Below are 24,412 nucleotides of genomic sequence, written 5' to 3'. Positions count from 1 at the left end.
GAGGCCCCGCCCCGCGCCGCCGCCAGGGGGCGCCGCCCCTCCCCTGCTCCCGCCGCGCCCGCGCAGAAGCCGCCCGGGGCCCGACGTGCGCGGAGGCGGCCGGGGCGGGGCGAGCGGGAGGGCCCGGCCCTCAGGCCCCGGTTTCAGGCCCCCCGAGCGGGCTGCGAGGCCCGGCGGGGCCCGCCAGGGGGCGGCGGGGCCTCGCGGCGGGGCCGCTGCCCCGAAGGCCGCCGGGCCCCCGCGGAGCGTTCGGAGCTGCCTCGGCCGCGGCTGCGGCTGCGGGGCTGGGCTCGTCCCGCGGGGTTGGGCTCGTCTGGCACCGAGCCGCAGTGACACGGAATCAGAACCACTCGTTATAAGTGCCGGGGAGTTGCTGCTGCTCCTGCGCCGGAGCCCCGCAGATTTGTCACTTAGTTGTGATAAATAAATGCCACGGCAGGTGAGCAGGATGCCTACAAGAAGCAGCTTCAGTAACTCCCAGGTGCTCACTGAGGTTAAAGACACAGGATGGCAAGCAGATGTCTCAGACAAGCGACACACGTCTGTTTTTCCTGTCCCCAGCAAGTGGATGGACAAGGCCCTGAGACCCCTGGCCCAAGGCCTGTCTGCCACCAGCCTGTGGCCACCTGGGAAAAAAAAAAAAAAGGCCCCAGGGCCACCTCCCTACTGGCCGGAGGTGATGCAGGAGGTCTGGGGGTGCTGCACTCACACCTGCAGCCTCCATGGGCATCCTTGAGGCCGAAGCAGAGGCTGTTGATGGCCATGGCCAGAGCGGAGGTGAAGCTGACACTGAGCACAGGCCTGGCAGTGAGCTGGTGATAGAGGTGTGGGGCCTCCACTTTGCTGCTGCTCACTGGGGTGGCACAGCAGCACTGACACTGCAGAGACAAGGACAGGACTCGGGGTGGCACAGCCTATCCAGAAGGGGCACCTCTGGGGTGCCCTCAAAGCACAGAATTCCTGTGCACGCTGTGGCCTGAGTCACGGCGCTGGGTAGGCTGACCAAAGGTCAGCCATGACAGACTGCAGCTTGGACATTTCTCCCACCCTGTGGATCTCCAGTGACATTACAGACCCACATGGAGAGAAAGGGAGCAAAATGTTGATTAAACTCAGGACCAAGGAGGTCTAATGTGGTCTAATGAGTGATGTCTAGGGGTATACTTTTTGGCCTTTTGACGAGGCTCCTGTACATACTGCTCAGGAAGCCATTGGCCACTGCTGCTGTCCTGGTTTTGACTGGGATGGAGTTATTTTCCTTCTTAAAATAAAGTTCCTATCTCCTTCCTAAAATAGAGTTCCTAACTAAGTTAGTTTCCTTCCTAAAACACAGCTATTTTCCTTACTAGTAGCTGGTGTGGTTCTGCATTTTGGATTTAGGATGAGAACAATGCTGATAACACTCCAATGTTTCAGTTGTTGTAGAGCCATGCTTACACTACGTGACACCTGAACACACTGCTCAGTCATATCTTGCCTTCTGCTCCAAGACCTATTCCACAGAGCTGTGCCACGACAGGCTGTCCCCAGAACCTATCACACCACTTCGGTTAGGCCCAAGTACCAGACCTGGAGTTCATTTTTGCTGATTTTTATCAGGTTTCTGTCAGGCCAATCCTTCCACCTGACTTGGTTCCCATGAAGCGTATCCCTTTTTGGTGTCATCTACAAAGGTGGTGAGAGTTGTCTCCCTTGGGTGCCCCATTTGTCAATGCTTTCCAGCTAGGGAACAACCCATTCACCAATACTCTTTCATCCTGATCATCCAATTAGTGTTTTTCCTGTCTGGTTCTCCATCCAGCCACCAGAACCTGGGTACAAGAACATTGTATTGCTGAGTCCAGCAAAGGGCCATAGAGATGATGAAGCATCTTGTATGTGAGGAAATGTTCAGAGAGCTGCTATTGATCAGTCTGGAGAATAGGAGGCTCAGGGGTGGATCTCGACAACATATAGAAATACCTGATGGGACAGTGCAAAGAGGACAAAGCCAGGCTCTTTTCAGTGGTGCCTAGTGCCAGGACAAGAGGCAATGGGCACATTGGAACATGAGAGGTTCTGCCTGAGTATCAAGAAGCACTTCTGTACTGTGCAATTGACTAAGAACTGGAAGAGGTTGCCCAAAGAGATTCTGGAGTCTCCCTTCTCGGTGATCTTCAAAAGCTGTCTGGACATGGTCCTGGGCAACCCACTCTGGGTGGCCCTCCTGGAGCTCAGAAGGACCTCCAGAGGTCCACTCCAACCTCAAACATTGTGTGCTTTTGTGAGTACTCTTTGCTGTGTGACCTACATCTAGGAACAATAGGGAGGACCCAGGTGTTCAGGCAGCCCCCAGGAGGAGGAATCTGGACTCCTGGAGAAGAGCTGGATGTCTGGGTGTTGTAGGTGAATGGGGAGTGACATTCTCTCTTTTTAATATTTGTTAATATGTTTTTAAATGTTTGTGTATATGTTTGCTACTGTCTATGTGTTTTTTAATGAGCTTGTTAATATGTTTGTTATTAAGTCCGTTAATAATTTGATGAATACATTTTCAAAATGCTGTTAAAATATGACAGAATCATAGAATAGTCTGTATTGGAAGGGACCTTTAAAGGCCATCCAGTTCCAACCCACCTGCCATTGGCAGGGATACCTCCCAGTAGACCAGGTTGCTCAAAGCCCCATCCAGCCTGGCCTTGAGCACTTCTAGGGATGGGGCATCAACAACTTCTCTGAACAACCTGTTCCAGTGTCTTACCACCCTCTGAGTGAAGAATTTCATCCTAACCTCTAATCTAAATCTCCCCTCTTTTAGTTTAAAACCATTCCCCTTTGTCCTATCTGCCTGAGTCAAAATCTACCCGAGATGGAGTCACTCTCCATATTTTATAAGCTCCCTTTAAGTACTGAAAAGCTGCATTAAGGTCTCCCTGAAGCCTTCTCTTCTTCAGGCTGAACATCCCCCTCTCTCTCAGCCTTTCTTCATAGTAGAGGTGCTCCCACCCTCTGATCATCTTGATCATCTTGGTGATCATCTTTGTCTCCCTGTGTTACCATAAAAATTCGTCAAAGAAACTCTCTAAGACTCAAATTGGAGTGTAAATTCAAAGATAAGTGTATACTATGAGTTCCTCACCTATTCTTTACAGGCACATCCTCCAGGCCTAGGTTATCTTGACCCCTCTCCCCCATCCTGGGATACAATTCTCTATGGTCTTACAGATAAGGTTGACTAATTAGTGAGTAAAGTAGCATCAGACATACAAAGTTTCTAGTCTCCCTTCTATCTAACTAAATATAGTAATATATTTCAAATTTGGTTCTACTATTCTATCAGAATAGTCAGAAGAACTACAGAGTCTGTCTGACTAGGTATTACCTGCTTTCTTCAAGGTTTCTTGTTTTCTTCAACTTAAGAAGACAGGATGGGAGAGAGAATTGGAAAGGTAAAAGTGCAAGAATTCATGAGTTGAGACAAAAACGGTTTACTATGTAAAGCAAAAGTTGTACATGCAAGCAAAACAAAACCAGGAATTCATTCACTACTCCCCATTGGCAGGCAGGTAAGGGCTTATCATACATAATAGTTTATTGGGAAGACAAATGCCACCACTCCGAATGTCCTACCCTTCTTCCTTATTTACCCCAGCCTTCATTGCTGAGCATGATACCATATGGTATGGCACATCCTTTTGGCCGGTTGGGGTCAGCTGTCCCGCCTCTGTCCCCTCCCAGCTTCTTGTGCACCCTCAGCCTCCTCGCTGGTAGGGCAGCATGAGAAGCTGAAAAGTCCTTGGCTCTGTGTGAGCATGGCTGCGCAACAACTGGAATGTTGGTGTGTTAGCAGCAGCATTCTCATCCTAAATCCAAAACACAGCACTGTGTGAGCCTCTACAAAGAAAATTAACTCTGTCCCAGCCATAACCATGTCATAAGGGTATGTAGGAGAGTGTCTACTCCTTTAAGGGTACCTGGTCAAGGATCATTTGCCACAGCAACAAGGGGAAGAAAGGGATGCAGTGCTGGGAACAAAATTTAGTCAGTCATGCTAATTTATGTGAGAATGTAGGAATATTTATTCAAGCAAGGTTATCTGATGGAGAACTTCTAAGTTGGAAGACAATGACAAGAAACAGACCTCTCAGTCATACTAATGGACAGGCTAACAGGCTGCAGGCACCACTTCCAAGAGAGATGAACCTTCCAACTGATATGAACCCAGGGGCCCTAAACTGGGAGGGTGCAGAAACTGCAGAGCTCAGAAAAAAACATGAGGAGTGTGCAGAGAGAAGGGGGAACTGGAAGAACAAACAGGCGGAATAGATAGAAAAGGGTATAAAAGGGCTCATCACTTGTAAATAAAAGGCCTGTCAGTACATTTGTCTGGCCAAGCCCTGTGGGAGGGGAGATGAGGAGGCAGCATTGCCCTCTAGAGACAGACAAAAGCAGTATCACGTTCAGAAGTCTTGGTTCTCTTGGGGACTTCAACTGCACCGCTATCTGTTGGAGCAGGGCACAGGCAATCCAGGAGGTTCCTTCTCACAGGGATAGAGGAGCCAAAGAGCAGAGGTGCTATGCTGGACCTCATTCTCGCCACCAAGGAGGGGCTAGTGGGGAATGTGAAGCTTAAGGGTAGGCTTGATTGTAGTCACCATGAAATGGTGAAGTTTTGTACTCAGAGGGCAGTGAGAAGGGAGCACAGCAAGCTCACAACAGTGGATTTTGGGAGAGCACATTTTGCCTTCTTCAGGGATCTGCTTGGTAGAGTACCACAGGACAAAGCCCTGAAGGGAAGAGGAGCTCAAGAACGGTTAATATTCAAGGATCATTTCCTCCATCCTCAGGAGTGATGCATCCCAACAAAGAGGAAATCAGGCAAAAAATGCCAGGAGACCTGCATGGATGAACAAGGAACTTCTGTCCAAACTCAAGCAGAAAAATGAGGCCTACAAAGGGTGGAAGCAAGGACAAATAGCCTGGAAAGAATATAGAGAAGCTGTCTGAGCAGCCAGGGATCAGGTTAGGAAAGCCAAAGCCTGGTTAAAATTAAATTTGGCCAGGGACATCAAAGGCAAAAAGGCAAAACCAAAGAGTTCTGTAGGCACATCGGTGATAAAAGGATGACTAGGGAAATTGTGGGCCTTCTCCAGAAGGAAATGGGACACCTGGTTACGCTGGATACGAAGAAGGCTGAGGTACTCAATGACTTTTGCCTCACTTTTCACTGGCAAAAGCTAGCTACATAGCCCAAGTCCCAGAAGGCAAAAGCAGGGACTGGAAGAATGAAGAACCACACAGTATAGGAGGGGATCAGGTTCAAGATCATCTAAGGAACCTGAAGGTACATAAGTCCATCAAACATGATGAGGTGCATCCACATGGCCTGAGGGAAATGGTGGATGAATTTGCTAAACCACTATGCATATTTGAGAAGTCGTGGCAGTCTGGTGAAATTCACAGTGACTGGAAGAGGGGAAACATAACCCCCCGTTTTAAAAAAGGAAAAAAGTAAGACCTGGGGAACTACAGGCTAGTCAGTCTCACCTCTGTGCCTGGCAAAATCATGGAACAGATCGTCCTGGATGCTATGCTAAGGCACATGGAAAACAGAGAGGCTACTGGGGACAGCCAACATGGCTCCACTAAGGGTAAATCATGCCAGACAAATCTCATGGCCTTCCATGATGGGTTTACAGCACCAGTGTATATGGGAAGAAAACTACGTCATCCATCCAGATTTGTGCAAAGCATTTGACACTGTCCCCCATGATCTCTAAATTGGACAGACATGGATATGATGGCTGGACCACTTGGTAGGTAAAGAATTGGCTGGATGGTCACATTCAAAGAATTGTGGTCAACAGCTTAATGTCCAGGTGGAGATCAGTAACGAGCAGTGTTCCTCGGGGGTTGGTATTGGGACTGGAGCTCTTTGAACATCTTTGTCAGTGACATGGACAGTGGGATCAAGTGCACCCTCAGCATGTTTGCCAATGACACCTAGCTGTGTGGTGTTGTCGACATGCTGAATGGAAGGGATGCCATCTGGGGGTACCTTGATAGGCTCGAGAGATGTGCCAGTGTGAAACTTACAAATTTCAACAGGGTCTGCTCCTGGGTTGGGGAAATCCTAAGCACAAATACAGGCTGGATGGAGAATGAATTGAGAGCAGCTCCAACACTCTTGGGGGTGTTGGTTGACAAGAAGCTCAACAAGAGTTGGCAAGGTGCGCTTGCAGCCCAGAAAGCCAAAAAGTCACCCAGTTACCTGCACATATCTTGGACCATCACTAGACTCTGCTGCTAAGCTGGGCTGGGCTCCTAGGCCACAGGGAACTACTGGCAAATGGGCAGTGCTGCAGAGAGACAGCTCTGCCCAGGAGCAGCTCCTCCGTACAGCACAGCAGGGCTGGGGTCTGTGACCACAGGTACTGAGGTGGCATGGGGAGAAGAGAGAATGGAGAGAGACATTGCAGGCAGTCATATCCCTCAGATCATGGCATCTCTCAGGGTGTCTGTCACAATTTCTTTTCTGTTGAGGATGTGCTGCACAGCAGGGCTTCTCTGCTGCACCATCATAGGATAGGGCATGAGGGCTGTCTTCTCTTGAGGTTGACTGCAGGCTGTGCAGCCGAGGGTGCAGGCAGGGGTGGCCAGGTCTGTGGTGCAGAGCAGGGTCCCTGCTGTGTCCCAGGGGCTGTGTGCTGGGGCAGGGCCTGTGCCTCCTGCCAGGCTCAGCACTCAGCATGCCCGGGGAGCTGCCCAGGGGCTGCGGGGAGAAGCTGTGAGTGGAAGGAGACCCCCAGGCAGGGCAGGGCAGGGTCCTGCTGCTAGCAGGGGGCTGCTGCCTGGGGCAGGCTGCTCACAGCTCCACAGCACCCCAGGGCATTTCCAAGTGCAGTTTTCACAAGGAAAGTCAAGGCAGGAATTACATGCAAAGCTCTCGATACAAAGAACTTTCCTGAGTTAGTGCTTTCAGTTTCCTTCCCAAGTGTAGAGAAGAGACAGAGACTGATAGACCAGCATGTCTGTTGAAACCCTGTAATATCATGTCACCCACTCTGCAGCCTGACTTCACTAGCATCACATTTTCTGTCTGCTGAATATTTTCTTCTGACCTGCTCCTCTGCACAACCATGTGCCCTGCTCCTGCTGGGAGGTTTCTGCAGGGCAGAGTCAAGTTTTCAGAGACTTGGATGGGAAAAGACAGAGGAAGTGCTCCAAGAACAAAGAGATCCAGGCAGTGGAGTTGTACTGCTCTCCAGAGGGCAGGAGAGGAAACTGCTGTCATAAGTGCTGCACAGGGTGGGCTTGAGGAACCTGTCTGTTCCTCCAGTGCAGACACCTTCTCTGAGCAAGCCTCCTGATGTCCTCTCCCACGTGTTATAGCTTCTGCTATGAACTCCAAGTTGTCTGGGGCATGAGATGCCTCCTCTGAAGCCAGAGCTCCAGCAGATGATAGGTGCATCTCCCTGACATGTGCCCTTTTCCTCCCGCATGACAGAAGGCTTAGAGGGACAAACCAGCAATGCTGATAGCTGTGTGGGGGACACAGCTGGGTAAGATACTGTCCCTCTGGAGAGTTTCTTTGCCTCATTGCTTTCCTTGGCATAAGCATAATGGTATTTCCCCACATTTCTTCACCTGCCCATGCTGCTCGTGTTATTTCAGGCTTTCTGGTGGAGGCTTTCTCTGGTTGGAGACTTCAGAGATGTGGGAAGCCTGACCACCAGTGAAGACTGAGGCAAAGAAGTTGTTGAGTACCTCTGCCTTCTCCACCTCTGTTGTTACCTGTTCTCCATCTTCATTTGTCAAAGACAGAACGCTCACCTTAGTTTTTCTTTTGTGACCAATGCACCTGTGGAACTCCTTCCTGTTATTCTTTGCATCCCTTGCCAAATTTAGTTCTGTCAGTGGCTTGTCTTTTCTGATCCCATCCCTGCACATCCAGGCAGCATCCCTGTACTCTTCCTAGGGCATGTGGCCCTGTTTCTACTGTCTGTGCATTTTCTTTTTTTGCCTAAGTTTGACAAGCAGGTCCTTGTTCAACCATGTTGGTTTTCTACCTTGCCTGCTTGATTTATTACATATGGGAAGAGAGAGCTCCTGTGCAGTAAGAAAAATATCCTTAAAGAGTTGCCAGCTCTGATCAGATCCTCTAAGGGCCATGTCCCATGAGCTCTCATTCACTAATTCTTTGAACACCTGGAAGTTCACAGTCCTGACTTTGCTCTTAGGTAGGTCCATATCCCTCGAGATCACAAACTCAACCAGGACATGGTCACTGCAACTCAGGCTTCCTCCAATCTTAACCTCTTTAATGAGCTCTTCCGCACTGGTGAGCACCAGGTCCAGTAATGCTTCTCCTCTGGTTGGTTTGTCTAATACCTAGGTGAAGTAGTTGTCCTCAGTGCACTCCCGGAGTCTCCTCAATTGCTTACTGCCTGCCATGTGGCTTTCCCAGCACACATCTGCATGGCTGAGATCCCCCAGGAGGATGTCAGCCCATGAGCATGATGCTCATTGTAGTTAGAGCAAGAAGGCCTCGTCCACAGGCTCCATTTTATCGGGTGGCTTGTATTAGACTCCAACCACAGGATGTCCTTTGTTGATCTGGTCCTTAATTTTTACCCACAGGCTCTCAATGGGCTCTTGGCTGTTTCTCAGAGGCAGCTCTTCACAATCTATCAATTTCTTAACACAGAGGTCAATGCCCGCACCCTTCCTTCCCTGCCTATCTCTCCTGTAAAGCTTGTAACCGTCTATTCCAATCTTCCAGCTGTGTGATTCATCCCACCACATTTCCGTGACAGCAGTTAGATCATAGTTTTCTAAGTGCATCTAATTAGATGCAATGGTTAACATCTGGATTGAGAGATACTGATTTCCAACTGCCTCTTCCCTCTGGTGTCTTTTCTTCTCATGTTTTTTCATCAATTGTTGTTATACCTTAGTTCAGATTTTTTCACAGTAGGTCTACGCTGAATTTTACTGCTCTTTTAAGTAGGAGTTAACTGTTTTACAGAACAAGAATTGCAGTCCCACTCGTTGCTCTGTGGAAAGGTATACTGACCCCTGCAGGAATAATAATGACTTGCCAAGAAACTGAAAATCATACCATGCCTAGAATTGCTCACTGTCCTTAACTTTATGGGTTTATTTTGGTGTAAATTACAAAATTATTCACTTCCAGGGTAACTGCAAGGCCTATCTCCTCTTTAGAATTTAAAGAGAAAAGTAACCTGAAAACAGGGTTTGCTGTATGCAGTACGTTTTGGAATAAGCATTTAATTTTCCTCTACTTTTTGTAATGGAAGCTGCTATTTCTCTGTTGTTTAACAGCCCTGCTGAATTCCTCACACTGGGGACTGGTGGTGAAAACAAACATCACCTGATATTATCCAGCGGTCTGGTTCTACTACAGTGCTCAAAAATCACCAAAAGACAGTGACACAGAGAAGTAGATTACAGAAGGAACAATACCAAAGTACTGAAAAATGAAGCCAACTAGATAGCATAAGTGTATGGCATCCATTAATAGCATGGTATGAGACCTCTCACTGGAGAAGATATGTGCTCTTTAGGAGCTGCAGCTAAGCAGAGGAATGCCAGTGAAGCAGCTTTTGTCAAGTTGATGGTGTCAGTAAGATTTAGCTTCCATCTGCCCAAGCTTCAGCAGTTCAGCCTGTGAGCCTGTGCAACAAAATGCACACTGCTTCATAGCTACATATGCTTTCCATTTGGAACACCTCAATTTCTCTTTTAAAATAGGAATACAGTGTTTTTTTTTTTTTTTAAACAGTGGGAGCTTTTTGTGTGCATTTTCTTAAAGATTGCAAAGGACCTGAAAACTAAATAGCAACTGTCTGCCACAAAAGTGAACTCCACAAGTGAAGTGCACTCTAAAGGGTTCAAAGGAAGGTTGTCTACCTTGTCTGAGCATAAAGTACCAATGCAGTATTCAATAAAAATGGTAATTGCAGTTATCTAAGAAAAACTGGCTTTTTGAGATAGCAGGTCCTAGTGTTTTACAGGATTTAAACTCCATCCTTAGCTTGTTTTGTAAGAAATGTCCATTAGTTCAAAGGTACAAGACTTGAGCAAGTACTCAGGAGGAATTAATTAAAGTGTTATAATTAGGCTGCAAGACAGTACAGTTTTATGTTTGTCTCCAATTTCTAGGGTTTCCTAGTGTTATGAAATGTGAATGGCACATCTAGGTCCTCCTTGTAGTACCTGAACAGAAACTTATGAGAAGCTTCTAAGTTTTACTGTAATCACTCCTCCACAGAATATTCTCCTTGCCTGCTAAAATCATCTTCTTTCACTCAAGCAGCCACTACAATTTCCCACTAGCACTCCCCTGCTTCAAATGCTCCTTGCAATGTTGCTAATTCTCCCAAAACCCAAACCCCTCTTCAGTTCATATAGGAACTTTCCCAAGACCTCTTCCTGGTTTGATGGTTACCATTTAGGTTTAGAGCTCTTGGTAAGCACGTGATGTTAAGACCCTGGCTGCCCCCTCTAGTAGTCCTGTCCCTTTCCCTTCCTGCCCAGCCACTGGAGCCCAACCTGGTGCCTGGAGCCCCAGGGTCTCTATCCAGGCCAAGGGACACTGCTGCTGATTTCTTGTTTGCAAATTCAGCCTATAGTGAAGCTGAGCACATGCACACACAAGACAGGACATGGACACAGCTGGTCAGACAGACTGCAGCAGACAAGGTGCAGCCTTCAACAGCACCTACTCATAGGACTATCATAAACACAGACAAACATCAAACAAACATCTGTTCTCCTCTTCTGCCGGCAGAGGTAAAATATCACTATTGCAGGTACAAACATGACTCAGGATTCACAAACACACATTCACAGATGCCTCAAGTACCGGAATGGCCACTCTGCCTGACCTGTACCCCTGTCCAGACCTAAGGCTCTCTTACCTGCATCTTGGGTCCCTTACTCACTGGCTAGACCAGCCTGATGTTTTCTGCAAACACTCACAGGATCATCTTGCATGCACTCTACACGTGCAGGTTCCCCCAAGGCGTACCAGTATGTCCTCTGGCCACCTGATACCTTGGTATGGACCTGAGACCCCTCTATTTACCGGCTAAAGTTTACCAGCAAACCAGCTTAAGTACACATGTATATCCCATCCACACCAGGTTTGAGGAAGATACAGACATTTGCACTCCCCAGCAGCTGACACCAGGCACACAAGCTGTGACCAGTGGTCCTGCTGTCAGTGTGGAGTTCCTCAGTCACTTCGCTTACATGGGCCCACCACAGGAGTTGGTTTTGGGGACACAAACTGTTCCCACCACATTGTTTGGGAGTTAAAGACCCCCACTGGTGACTGTAGCAGACACCAGAAGCCAGAGTGCACAGACACCCAGTCTGGCTCCAGCACCTGGCAACCCATTTTCACTCACACACAGGTCTTACCAGTACTGACTCCTTGCAGCACGCACACAGGTAGGCTAGACTGTGTGAATATGCAGATACGCAGTTAGTTAAGATTTAATAAGAATATAGGACAGACTGCAGTGATCAGGTGCAAGGCTTAGCCATACATGCATAATGACTGGCCCAGTTTTACATGCAGCTGGCCCTCTAACATCCTTTTCTGCCCACATCCAATTTGTACCTCCTTGCTCCTCCTTGTCTTGCACATCCCCTCATCAGTTTGTACAGTTTTTTTTTTTGTTTCTCCCACACTGTGGAGGAATGGTTAAGTGAAATAGGACATGTGGATGTTGGGCAGTTAGGAGGCAATGGGCTAGTAAAGTACCGTACTCAACTCACATGAGTCTGGCACGTACGCAGCTGGCTGAGAGCCGATCAGGCTCAAGGACACGATGCCCTTGAGCGATTGGGAAAGTCCCTAAGGCGGGACGGTGGCTAAAAGAAGGAGGAACTACCTGAAAAGAGCGGGAAATGTTAGCCAATCCTGAACTTAGTTTTTGCAATATGTATGAGTTGATTATGTTCGAACTAGATAAAAGGCGACTGAGCTATCCATTAAAGTTGAAGTTCACTGTTCACTCATTGAGCGTCTGTGTCTTCCTTCTGTCGACAACACCACACCTCTCCATCCAGGGTCCCCCTCACTCACAGCCTTACCAGCTGCAAAGTCCGGATTGATCTTCCTGAAGTGGCGTACCTGTAGATTGTACCAGTCCATCAATTAGTGTGACTAGGAGGCTTGCCTCTTGCTATTACCTCCATGTTTTTCTTGCCAGGTCTGTGAATCTCACTTTTTTTTTTTTTTTTAATGTTTTCCACTTTTTCCCATAGTTTGCTAATTGACAAGATCCCCAATCAAATAGCCTTGCTGGAATAAATACTCTTACCCTCTCACATTCTCGCATCAGTTCATACAACTGTGTTTGGTTCTCTCCACTGCCTCCCTTATCATTTGGCAGTTAGGTTTGTGTTCCTGTATGGTCTTGTTTATAGGTTCCTCTCTTTCTTATTTTAAAAGGAGCAGACATTCTTCCACACACATGGTCAAGTGATTCTAAGTAGGTAGCAACAATAGGAAAAAAAGTATTTTGACAAAAATCTGTTAGCCACAGCAGAACTCTGATGGGTGAGAAGAGCAACACAACAGGGTAAGGTGGGAACCCCTGTGCTGTGCTGGTGGTGAATGAGGTGTCAGTCATGTCTCTGAAGAGGTTGGTGGTATGGACATCTGGTACCTTGGGCTTACAGATTTTGTGTATTTCTGAGACAGCTGTTTACACTCTGCTCTTAGTCCTGCTCTAATCAACGACACAAGCTTGAAGTTCATCACTCAATTCAAGCACACTGCATGGGTTTGATATGATACCTGCACACGTGGGTTGAAAAAGTCTGGCAAAAGTGCCACGAGGGTGTGAGTGCAGGGGGAAGGGGGACAAGCACCAGCTGTGAAAGCAGGGACCAGGCTGGGTCTGCACCAGGACGGGCCGGGACAGAGTTGTTGGCTGTCTGTTCATCCAGGGAAATAATTCCAGCCCCCGAGCGTTCTCCTATGCAGCACCTGCGTGCTGTTTTTCTGCCTTACCTGTCATGGCCCGTGCTTCTCTCGGCAACCTGCCGGACTGCACCGTGCCAAGCCAAGTTCTTGTTCCCTGTCCCCAGCAAGCGAGGGGCTGCTTGTGTGCCGTGGCGTGTTTGAACGATGCCTTTCTCAGAAACCGTTCCTCAGAGCCAGCCCCCGCCAGCGTGGGGCTCCGGCTGCTAGGAAGGAGTTCGGGCCTCCCACAGGCTGCGTGTGGACACAGGCAAAACGCCGCGAGTGCCAGGGTGGCTGAGCCTGGCTGGCGCAACGCGGGGAAGCCCTTCTGCTGGCAGGGCCGACCGGGGTCCGAAGGCGCTCGGACCGGTCCCGCTCGCTGCCTCTCCCCCGGTGCCAGCCCGCCGGGGTCTCCGTGGCAACGCCCCCATCACGGCCGAAGCGCAGCGTCGCCGGGCCCGGGCGCTGCGGAGGGCCGGGGCGCTGCCGGTGCCGCTCTCTCTGCTCGCCTTCCCACCGGGCCGCCATGGCGACCGAAGCCGGGCGAGCTGCCGGCCAGCCGGTGGCCGGCGGCGGTGAGGAGGCGGGGGCGACCGCATGCGGCCCCTGTGGCGGCCGGGGCCTGCTCTGCGGGCCGGGGGCCGGCGAGGTACGCCGCTGCCGGGGTACTCGTCTGTGGTCCCGAGGGGAGAGGGGTGGGCGGAGGCGCCTTCGTTTTTTCCGTCCGAGTAGCAGCGTGCCGGGGGCCTGCCCTGCCCTGCCCTGCCCTGCCCGGCCGCACGGAGCCAGCCAAGTAAGGCCCTCTGTCCTCCTGTCCCCCCTTTGTTTTAGTTCCGTGCTTTGCAGAGTAGCCCCTTCCAGCTATGAAATATACAAGGTGATGTTTTGGAGGTAATGCTTTCATGGCATCACTTTGTTGTAAGGAGATGTGTCTCTGAAATGCAGGTTTTCCTCGATATAACTCTCTGCCAAACTAAGTAGTTTCAGCTTATTCCTGAGTAAGGCAATTGCTTTCCTAGTGTCTGTGTAACATCTGAGAGCACATTCACCAGGTGGATTTGACTTACGGAAAGCTGACTCCACAATCAGTAAGACTGTAAAGTAGGTATGTTTATTCAGCGTTGGGTGGCATGGGGGGTAGTCCCACCAAAGTCGTGTGCCTCTAACATGGCAACTTGCTTCGGTTATATGCAGTAAAGATTTACATATGCATGAGGTTTCCCAGTATGCCTATACATATTCATAAGCTGTCCCTACTTAGTATTAAAGTTAGCTCCAATAAGTCATTTCCATAAACTCCTCCCCTCTGTGCTTGCGCAGTGCCTTCTGGTGGTGGGCGCTGAGGGTCATGAGGATGAAGTAAGATGTCTTCATCAGGGTTGAACTTTTCACCTCATCTCCTCGCACATGCTCTCTGAGCCCTTGGTCACGATCTGGGCCATAAGGTTGGTTTGGTCCGGTTCTCCGGGTCTGAGGGGCTCCTGTTATCTCGAGGCCTTGCATGTTTGACATTCTTTTTCTTGCCCTTTTAAGAACCGTCCTCCTTATCTCTGAGCCCTTGGTCACAGGGGCCATGGTCTGAACCATAAAGTTGGTTTGATCTGGTTCTTGGGGTCCCAGGGGCTCCTGTTATCTGGAGGCCTAAGCGCAGCACAGGCACATCACAAACGTAGCACATATTAAGCAATGAGTGTTGCCTACATATTCATTCTTAATCAATCGCTCTCTAATTTCTAATCCCATGTTTCAGTCCCCCCTTTTTTGGAAAATCTAGTAAATTCTTTTACTTAATACAAAAATTCTTGTTCCCAGTCTCTGTGATATGTACCCCTCAATGCCTTGCCACGTACTTTTGTCAGGGAAGCTAATATAGCCATTTGTTGTAACAATTTCCAATTCCAAACAAGTATTACAAAAGACAATATTAAACTTACACCAACTATTATCAGTAAAACAATAATTGGGTATCTCGAGGTGTTCAAAATCCCAGTTGCAGTTGGCGACCATCCAAAGAGTGCGTCCCACCAGTTGTGATTTGTGTCTTGTTTTACTCTTTGCAAAACTCTTCTTATTTCCTTTGTATCATGATGGACAGTGATTAAAGTCTTCTTTCCATTTTCCTGAATGCTTTTTAAAATTTTGATCAGGTCTTGGTGTTTAACTAGTTGCTTCACTAACATGAGGTTCATCCCAATAGCTGTAGGTAATAACTTGTGATACATTGTGTTGTTCGACTTGATCAACTGGTGGGATACCACTGGTGCCAAATATAGAAAATCACACTCGACGATTCTAACAAAGTTACAAATACAAAAGTTAGAGTGATTTTTGCTAGGGAGAGTTATGTTTTCCTTATCTACTTCTACAAAAGCACAAGCAGTTCTTAAACTTACACAGCCTTGACCAATATATACAAGCACAGTCTTTTGACTAGTATTTGGATGAATTTCAAAGTGGCAAACAGCTTGCTCCATGTCAAGACATACATCCTGAGCATCAATTGTGTTGCTTTCACAAATAAATCCTTGTTGTTGCTGGGTAACATGTGATTCTAGATTTACAGACTGCCATTTCCCATTCTCCATCTGTGCCCATGTTCTATGCTCCAAAGGATAGAGAACTGTCTCCTCATGGTTTAATCCTAGTGCAATGATGGGGTGGATAACATAAACTGTGGCATTACTTACAGTAAGCACAAAGGCAGTAGCCATGTTAACAATGGGATCATAGGTAAAATTTACCAGAGTCCACCAAGATTGGAACTTCTCAAAATCATTGGCATTGTCCCAAACAGTCTTTTGGACTTCAGCTGGAAAAATGCCTTCACCTCCTTCTCCGAAGATCAAGGCAGCCGTTGCCTGCATCGATAACTGTGCTTGTGTACAACTAAGAGCTAAAGATACCTTATCTTGAACCATACTACGTGCATCTGTTATTAGTTTGTGGTGTTGGTCTTGAGCCTTTTCCCATCTCGGTAACACCTTTGAAACTTGCTATTGGCTAGTTCCCAATGCCAATAAGGATGATTGTAGGGGCTGTTTTAGTTTTGTCTAATCACTTGTTGCTGTGGCTAGCTTATTCATTAATATTTCTGAATCAATTCCATTTAAAACTCCTAATCCTGTTCCTAGCATTCCAGTTAAGTCTCTTCGTGTCCTGCCCCTGAGGTGTGCTTGCTTTTGTGACCATATTGTCTACTCTTCAAATGATATCTTTAGGAAAGGAGAGCAGGCTGGTTGAACTGCTGAGATGTTAATTTTGTATTAGCAATTCAACATGCTTGAGACACCATTCTGGATTAAAAAACTGTTACAGGAAGAACGGCCAAAAACACGACGGACACTAGTATGGTCAGATCATGCTCTCTCTCTATTACCTGAATAGCCTGACTTTTATAGCAAACTTAACAGGGGCAGATAGTGTCTCATACAATATTATTGGTCAAAAGCACTCAGACAAACAATTGCAAGAAAACAACCCCACCTGCAAGAAAACAACCCCCTTGTGATTAGCAGTCACGTCGATCCCGTCCTTGAAGCCAGCTACTGGCAACAATATTTTTCTAAATTCCTCAATTGGGCGATGTGGGAACACTGTCATGGGAACTTCTTGTAGTCATCCTGGTAGCTTGGTTTGCTCAGCTGCAGCAAGTCATGGCCTCCTTGCTGTTTCAAGAATCCCTCAACAGTTGGGATATACAATACACATTCCTTTTCTTCTTCAGTAGCTATCATTTGCGTATTGCAACAGTGCCCCCTTTTCCCGAAGGGGGTCTTTCAAATGTCAAGATCACAGTTCCTGAATATGGTGGGGCTATTCTTGAACCCCTGTGGTAACACTGTCCAAGTAAGCTGAGTTTTCCATCCTCTGTTATTATTTTCCCACTCAAAGGCAAAGAGTTTCTGGTCTTCAGTTGCTATGGGCAGGCAGAAAAAGGCATCCTTTAAATCTAGTACCATGAAACAAACTTGACTGTTTTTCTCATTTTGTAATTCCAATCATTCTTCCCAATTTAAATTTCAAGCATTGCAAAAAAATGCCTTTTCCTGTTGGCCAGTTGCTCCTATTACATTTACAGACTAATTAACACAGAGAAAGAAGCTCCCGTAACCAACAAAAAATTCAAGCTTCACTTCTTCATTCCCTAGCTTTATTTCAACCAGCGGACCTGGTAGGCAGGTCCCCATTTTTCCTGACTGTTGTAAGTTTATCCTGCAACCTAAGACAATTTCTTTCCGATATCAGGGGCTGATTGCCCTAGAAAGAGGCTAACCAATTGCCTCTGTTTGTTTTCTGAACCCAGGTCATCTCCTTGCACATGCTTTCTGAGCCCTTGGTCACAATCACATGCCAAACATAATTTCATCATCTGGAATTAGGAACATATGTGGAGCATTCTCCATATGTGGAGCTTTTTCCTTCTGTTTCATTAATAAGTCATTTGCAAGCACATAGCTAGGTGTTTTTTTGGTGAGATGTTTTTCATTTGGTTTTGCTAGATTTTTCTGCATTAGAGTGTGTTCATAATAGCTTGGTGTTGAGCCAAACTTGTATTTTCACAGTTCTACTGCTTTCAAATTTGCTTTGAATGCAGAATTTCCCACTGCATATGTTTTGGTATGCAAGTCCTTATGAAAGCTGTTGAACACTTGATAGATGCTGGTTTAACCTGCATCACTTGACAGGGTATATCCAACGACACTGAGATACATTTGCTGAAGTAGTGTGGACTGCTGATGGCTAGCTGCATACTGAAACAGTTGCTGGGAGCAATTGGTAAATCCTGACTGATTTCTGAAGCTTGTGACTAAAATGGACTTGAGATCTTGAGATCTTTTCATATATTGATCTCCTTCACCCTGTTAGTCCTGCTCTGTTTCAGTTAAGGAGGCAACACTTATTTCTGTCCACTCAGTTATATCATCCTTGTTATCTTTTTCCTTTGTTGTGGATTACAGAGATATGTGGGACAGTTCTACATGGACCATCGCCATGGGAAGGGTATTTGCTACCAGCCTGATGGTTCCAAATTCACAGGAGCATTCTATCTTGGCCATGTGGAAGGCTATGGGACCCTGGAATGGAAGGATGGCAAAAAATTTCAGGTAACTGGAAAAATACTATGTTGCTACTGTGATTTCCTAATTTCCTAGCCTTTCAAAGTCAGTTTTGTTTGTTTTTTTGTTTGTTTGTTTGTTGGTATGTTTCAAGCAGCTCCCTTAACATTTTTGTGGATGAGAGAAAAAGCTTCATGCTTTGATCTCCAGTGGGTTAGGGCACTCATTTCCACTGCTCATCTTCTGGTGTACTGAACTTTTGCACAGGGAAATACTGAAGGATAAAATGTGATACCATCTGTCCAGAACTAAAAAACTGATGCCTGGAAAATTTTCTTTTAATATCTAATATATACCAAAGAGAATGTGAGGGCTTTGCAGTTCAGAATGGCTTCAGCAGTCTGTCAATAGGAACTGGGTCACCAAGGCCAGAACTAGACAGATTAATCTAAGGAGAAACCAGACTTTTTTGTATAACTTGTTTGATCTCTGACTGATACTAACGTAATTGTTTCCAAAAAGGGGCTGTACAAATGCGATGAGCGGTTTGGACCAGGGATTGAAAGCTATCCAGATGGCTGTCAGGATGTTGGCTTGTGGCATGGGAATCATCTAATTAAACTGTGTGCTGAAGTACCTGGTTATTTTTCTGTCTTGGATTATCCAGAACACTGCAGATATATTGACGACAGGTCTCAAAGGAAGTATATTTCTGTTAAGGAGGACCCTTTTCTCCATAGCTATAAACATCTCCCTTTTGATGATAAGGATATTTTTCCTGAAGGAGTCTTTGCATATTCTCATAACACAGATCATCTTGCTTTGACTCACTCCTTCCTGGAAGAATGTGATGCTTGGTATTTTCAGAACACCACAAAGCTGCCTGAGGAGGACCACTGGCCTGTTGCAAATGTAACACCTTTGCTGGTTAGAATGCAAATGCATGCTTATAAGCACAGGTAACTGTTGATGATTTGTTCATTTTATATAGATTTTTAGATTTTTTTCTTCTCTGCATTATTTTGTGTTCATTATTTTCAAATTTAAGTTGCATGATGGAAAATGTACTCCAGATTCTTTTTATGAGATCTTGAGATTACAAGTTGGCAATGAGGATTTAAAAAAAAAAAAAAAAAGAAAAAGAAAACAAACAAACAATAATCAGCTCTCAGTTCACAAATTAAATGAAGTTTCTCTCCTTTATGTCAAACATTGGTTTTATCCTGGTAACAGCTATAAAAATAGCATTAAAAATTAATTATTTGCTTCTCAGAATTCCTGGAAGTCCAGTTTTGAAAGGAATTAGGTCTTCACAGCCCTTGTCTCCTATGAGAGATGACCATTTCTCTTTAGAGAGTGCAGTGTCTTGCGCACAGGTGGAAACATGAAGAGACATAGTGGCAGATTTTCCAAAGAACTGTGAATCTGGCCACTCATACCTTTTAGTGGTTGTCTTGACTCTTCTCCTCAAGGCAATACAAAACGTGCTGCAGCTAGTCTACAGTTAATACAACTGCTGACTGAATCTCGGTATTTATATGTAACTTTGTCCTTGTATGTGGAAGTGTTCTTTCAGCCAGTGGAGTATTTTCTTCTTTGCTTTGTTGATGGAAACACAAGCCGGGAATGCATATTTTGTAGTCCTAGGTAAAGCAAGTGATGAAAATTTAATTGTGAACAGTTATCCTGTGTGTACATGATAAATCGGTTCATTGAAATACTCGGAAATTAGATTTTGTTTTCTTCTTTTAGCAGATATTTTGATGGTTGGATATTTGAACTCCTCTGTAGTTAAAATCTGTGTGCTGCTGCTAACACTTAATACACTGGTTTGCCTTTTTTCCTGTAATGTAAGCAAGCTTGTGCTATCTGAAATAGATATTTATATTTAATTATAGCTGGCCTTATTTGTCCATCCTGATCATCTCCATGTTTTCTTCTTATGTGTTTTTTTCTTTAACTGTGCTAGTGATCTAAGAATACCTAGCTGCTTAGTTGTGCAGTGCTTTTGTTTTTGTTTTTGTTTTTGTCGTTTTCTAGGCACTGTCAAGTGGAGTTCATTTCAGATATCAACCTCATTCTCAGTGGAATCCGCAGTAGTCATGGGCCTTCAGGCCCCAGGGAACTTGCTGCAGAACTCTTAATTCAGAAGGCAGCAAGAGGAGATTTTGATGGGGTCTATGCAATTCTGAGGAATGAACTTGCTCATCCAGATGTAGCTGATAGACATGGATACACAGCACTTGCTGCTGCTGCGGTAAGACTAAGCATGACTCTACCACGCAATGACAAAATTCCTGCTATAGTAGGCTGGATAAATTTGTTGTCATTTCATTACATGATATGAAAGGAATGTTCAGTAAACAAGAAAAACAGAAAAGAGTTCTGGCATGAGTAGAATCTGTAATGCCTGGTATCATGCCAAAACCCATGGAAATAAATTATCTAAAATAAGACCTTGGTTAAATATTAGGAATGATTTCAAATGTGAAGCTTGATTTTAGGTTAAGATTATGCAGTAGACCTACATGTATGTTCTTGGATATGATGATGCCCTTATTTTTTCTCCTCGCCAAAATCAAATTCAGACAGTTGTTCTGGTTTTGCTGAAATGGTTTTGATGGTGGCTTGAAACCATGCAAGCACAACTTCAATTCCTGTAGGAGGGGCATGAAATCTCCCTTCCCCAATCTTTTTATTTGTGCCTTTTTTGCTGCTTGAATACTTGGCATTCATTGTAAATTGCTAGTAAAATCAAGATAGTAATCTAGAACACTATTTCTCCTGTAAACATCTAGTCTCTTTCTGAATTCTCTTAAAGAAGGAAGAAAAAAGAAGGGTGTACTTGAAAATGGAATTTAGCTGAAACATGTATTCTGAAATCTTGAAGACCTAGTTCAATACTGAGTTTCTATTTTGTGGGAAATACAATTTTGAATTAGCTAAATTAGCACTACTTTAAAACTGTTATATTTTTTTTTTTTCATGTCAAAAGCTAGAAGTGTGTACATATGTGTACAAGTATGGGTATTTCCCCTCTACAGGTTCATTCCCACAATGATGTTATCAATCTTCTTCTTGATAGTGGAGCGGATGTGAATAAGTGTAGTGATGAAGGATTATCTGCTCTCTCCATGTGTTTTATTCTCTATTATCCAGAAGAATCTTTTAAGGGTAATATTGCTGAGAGGAACTTGCACAGTAACAAGGTTTGTTTGCTTCTTACGGAAAAGGACAGAATATAATGTATTATCTTCTCAAGTTGTAAGCTTGATTTTTAAAATTACTGTGTGTACTCCATATGAAAAATCATAACTCTTGTGCATTTTGCACTCTGAGGATGCAGAATAATCCATACTCTTAATGCTGACTTCGAACTCAAAGGACTGAGCTCCACTGCAGTAACAAGTAACTCTGCAAGTGAAATAAGGCACTGTTTCAATAGCAGAGATGTCAGGCCATGTTTTCTAGGTGTTTAAGACAATGAAGATGCAGCAGGACAATTGGTGGGATTCATAGAAGTGTAATTAGAACAATAGGAGGTAGGTGATTCTCCTAGTACTATAAAATCCTGCTGTCATCATTGAGGTGGCTAGTAAAAAGCAATTGTACTGTCAGAAGGCTCCTGATCACTCTGAGGAGGGGGGCGAGGAGGGGTTCACAAAGGAACCCTAGCCTCCCTAGCCTTCATCCTGCTGCAAAGAGAAATGTCTGCTCTGAATCTTCTTATCTAGACCATAATATACATTTAACAATAGTGCAAACCTGGGAATACTAAAGGATATGAAAACAAGGAGTGTCAGGAATCACTAGCCAGGATGACATAATAGATAAGAAAGGGGTCTGAGCAGGTAGAGATACTTCAGTGAATGCTAGAAATGGAAGGGTGCTACTGAGACTTTCAAAAGAGATTAGAAAGATAGTGGCCCGTATACTGTGCAAACTTGTTGGAAATTAAGGACCGAATAATCTTTGGTTGCTCAGAAGTCCTTGTTCCATTTCCAGGAGTATATCTAAGTGGTGGCCAATTGCTAAAGTAGCCATATTTTTATGGGAAAGGGAGAAGGGGAGTAAGAGATCAATACAAAGCAACTGCTCAAAATTTAACAGAAACAAATATGAAGCTATTACCTCTCATTTTGTAGGTAATACAAAGTAATTGGGAATAGATAGAGGATCTTTCTGTGCTTAATTCTGTCTGTCACAGTCTCTGAGATTCAGCAAGGAAAAATAAATGTTGCTTTCACTTTTTCTCTGAGCTGGATCATGGAATCATGGAATGGTTTAGGTTGGAAGGGAGATTAAAGATCATCTAGTTCCAACCTCCCTGCCATGGATAGGGACGACTTCCATCAGATTAGGTTGCCCAAAGTCCCATCCAGCCTGGCATTGAGCTCTTTCAGGGATGGGGCATTCACAACTTCTCAGGGCAAGCTGCTCCAGTGCCTCACCACCCTCATCATGAAGTTTCTTCCTTACACCTAATCTAAACATAACTATTTTTAGTTTAAAACCATTAACCCTTGTCCTGTTGCTACACTCCCTGATAAACTCAGCAGTGGTGAGGCTGCAGCAGTAGTACTGTATCCCATTGTCCCATCCTGTCTCCCCTAGTACAAGAGGGACATAGGCATATGGGAAAGGGTGCAGTGGATGGCTACCAAGATGATGAAGGGAGGGACTGGAGCACCTCTCCTATGAGAATACGCTGAGAGAGCTGGGACTGTTAAGTCTGGAGAAGAGGAGGCTCAGGGGGATCTCATCAGTGTCTATAAATGCCTGAAGGGAGAGTGCAAAGAGGATGGAGCCAGGATTTTGTCAGTGGTGCACAGTGCCAGGACAAGAGGCAATGAGAACAAACTGGAACACAAGAGGTTCCACCTAAACACCAGGAAGCACTTCTGTGCTGTGCAGGTAGTGGAGCACTAGCATAGGCTGCCCAGAGAGGTTGTGGAGTCTCTTCCATGGAGATGTTTAAAAGCTGCTTGGACATGGTCCTGGGCAAGCAGCTGTAGGTAGCCCTGCTTGAGCAGGGCGGTTGGACCAGATGGACACAGAGGTCTCTTCCAACTTCAAGCATTCTGTGATTCTGTGATAAAGAGTCTCTCCCTATGTTCTCTAGCACTTATTAATTGGATTCCATTATAATTGTATGCTGCAGTGTGTTACTGTTCTAATGTGTTAATATGCTGAGTCACTAGAAGTCTTTTTTTTTTTTTTCTTTTTTCATTTTTGTAACCTCTTTCTTTTTTTAAATCTTAAGAGGAGTGAACAATCAGAATCCTCAGAAACAGTTGTTGGGGCTGAAGGCATAATCTTAAAGTAAGTCGCATACACTGTAAATGGGAGATCAACCCTCATAAAAACCCTTTTGTACAAAGAAGGTAACAGTATTTCACTGTTTCACAGAAGGGTACATCCCTTGCAGGGAAAGATATTTTTTTGCATGTTTCACTAGGTAGATCTTGTTTTCATGTCAGTAGAAGCCCTCATTGTTTATACACTCTAAGGTAACTCAGGCAGACAGTGGGCAAAGATAGCAGAAGAAAAGTGTTTTCAATCAAAGGACATTGTGCTTGAGCAAGACAAGGTTTCTTGTTAGCAAAAAGTGAAAAGATGCTAAGTATGCAGTGCACACTTACAGTGTAGTATTGACAGGGGGAAGGAAACGAATACTTTCACTTCTTGAAGTCTTGACTCCATATGAACTTCCTGGTTGTTTTCTGCAAGTGTCTGTTCGACACTATCACCTGAAACGTAGTCTAGCTATTTAATCATTTGGATTCTTGAAAGGGCCACATAATTGCCTTTTGCTTTGTGACCAGAGTGATCACTGGAGATGACAAAAATTTTGTGTTGCATTTTATGCCACTGGAGGTCATTCTGCTACATTGAAACTCTGAAACTGAAAATTCCTGGTGGCCTTGACCCCTTATATTTTACTTCTGTGTCATGTCCTCCCATAATTATTCTTGTCTGAAACGTTGTGTGTATTGCATGCTCTTCACTGGAATATAAAGATACATTGAACTGAGTAAAACTGATTTAATACTATGCCTGAGAATATAAGTCTCTGCTGAGAACACTTTGTGATAGAGTTTCTAAGTGACTTCCAAGTGTTGTTTGCCCACCATTTTTTTTAAATGTTTTTGGTGGAGTCATGTTTTTCTTTGGGGTGTGTGGATAGTTAGACTACATGAAAATGCAGAGGGAATCATAGGTAAGCCTCCTGAAATATACTGTTCTAGTCTAATATAGCTCCTGTTCCAGTTTTTGTTTAAGGGAAATATAGCTTTGTTTTCTTGGGATGGATGAATGAGGTATTACTGAGGAAAGAACCTTCTAATGAAATATTGATTACAGGACATATAAG

At 45.2% G+C, this 24,412-nt stretch overlaps 1 protein-coding gene across 6 annotated transcripts in view; it reads left to right on the top strand.

Annotated features, from left to right (window-relative positions):
- Positions 1 to 13,607: 13,607 nt before the first annotated feature.
- Positions 13,608 to 24,412, top strand: part of ANKMY1 (ankyrin repeat and MYND domain containing 1) — a gene marked incomplete at its 3' end in the record, with an annotated part of 35,227 nt that continues 24,422 nt past the window's right edge. For 5 of the 6 annotated variants that reach the window (XR_014685327.1, XM_084495423.1, XM_084495426.1 and 2 more), the window contains exons 1-6: positions 13,687 to 13,775; positions 17,941 to 18,087; positions 18,562 to 18,998; positions 20,080 to 20,296; positions 21,084 to 21,248; positions 23,303 to 23,361. Coding sequence is in view for 5 of the 6 variants with exons in the window: in XM_084495423.1 (XP_084351549.1) it covers positions 17,962 to 18,087; positions 18,562 to 18,998; positions 20,080 to 20,296; positions 21,084 to 21,248; positions 23,303 to 23,361 (1,004 nt within the window). Of the gene's footprint in view, positions 13,632 to 13,686; positions 13,776 to 17,940; positions 18,088 to 18,561; positions 18,999 to 20,079; positions 20,297 to 21,083; positions 21,249 to 23,302; positions 23,362 to 24,412 lie in introns of those variants that run through there. The other variant, XM_084495424.1, reaches the window with a different exon arrangement.

The sequence above is a fragment of the Aythya ferina genome (assembly GCF_964211825.1).
Source record: "Aythya ferina genome assembly, chromosome: 22".
Classification (NCBI taxonomy): Eukaryota; Metazoa; Chordata; class Aves; order Anseriformes; family Anatidae; genus Aythya; species Aythya ferina.
This window is presented reverse-complemented; position numbering and strand designations above follow the sequence as displayed.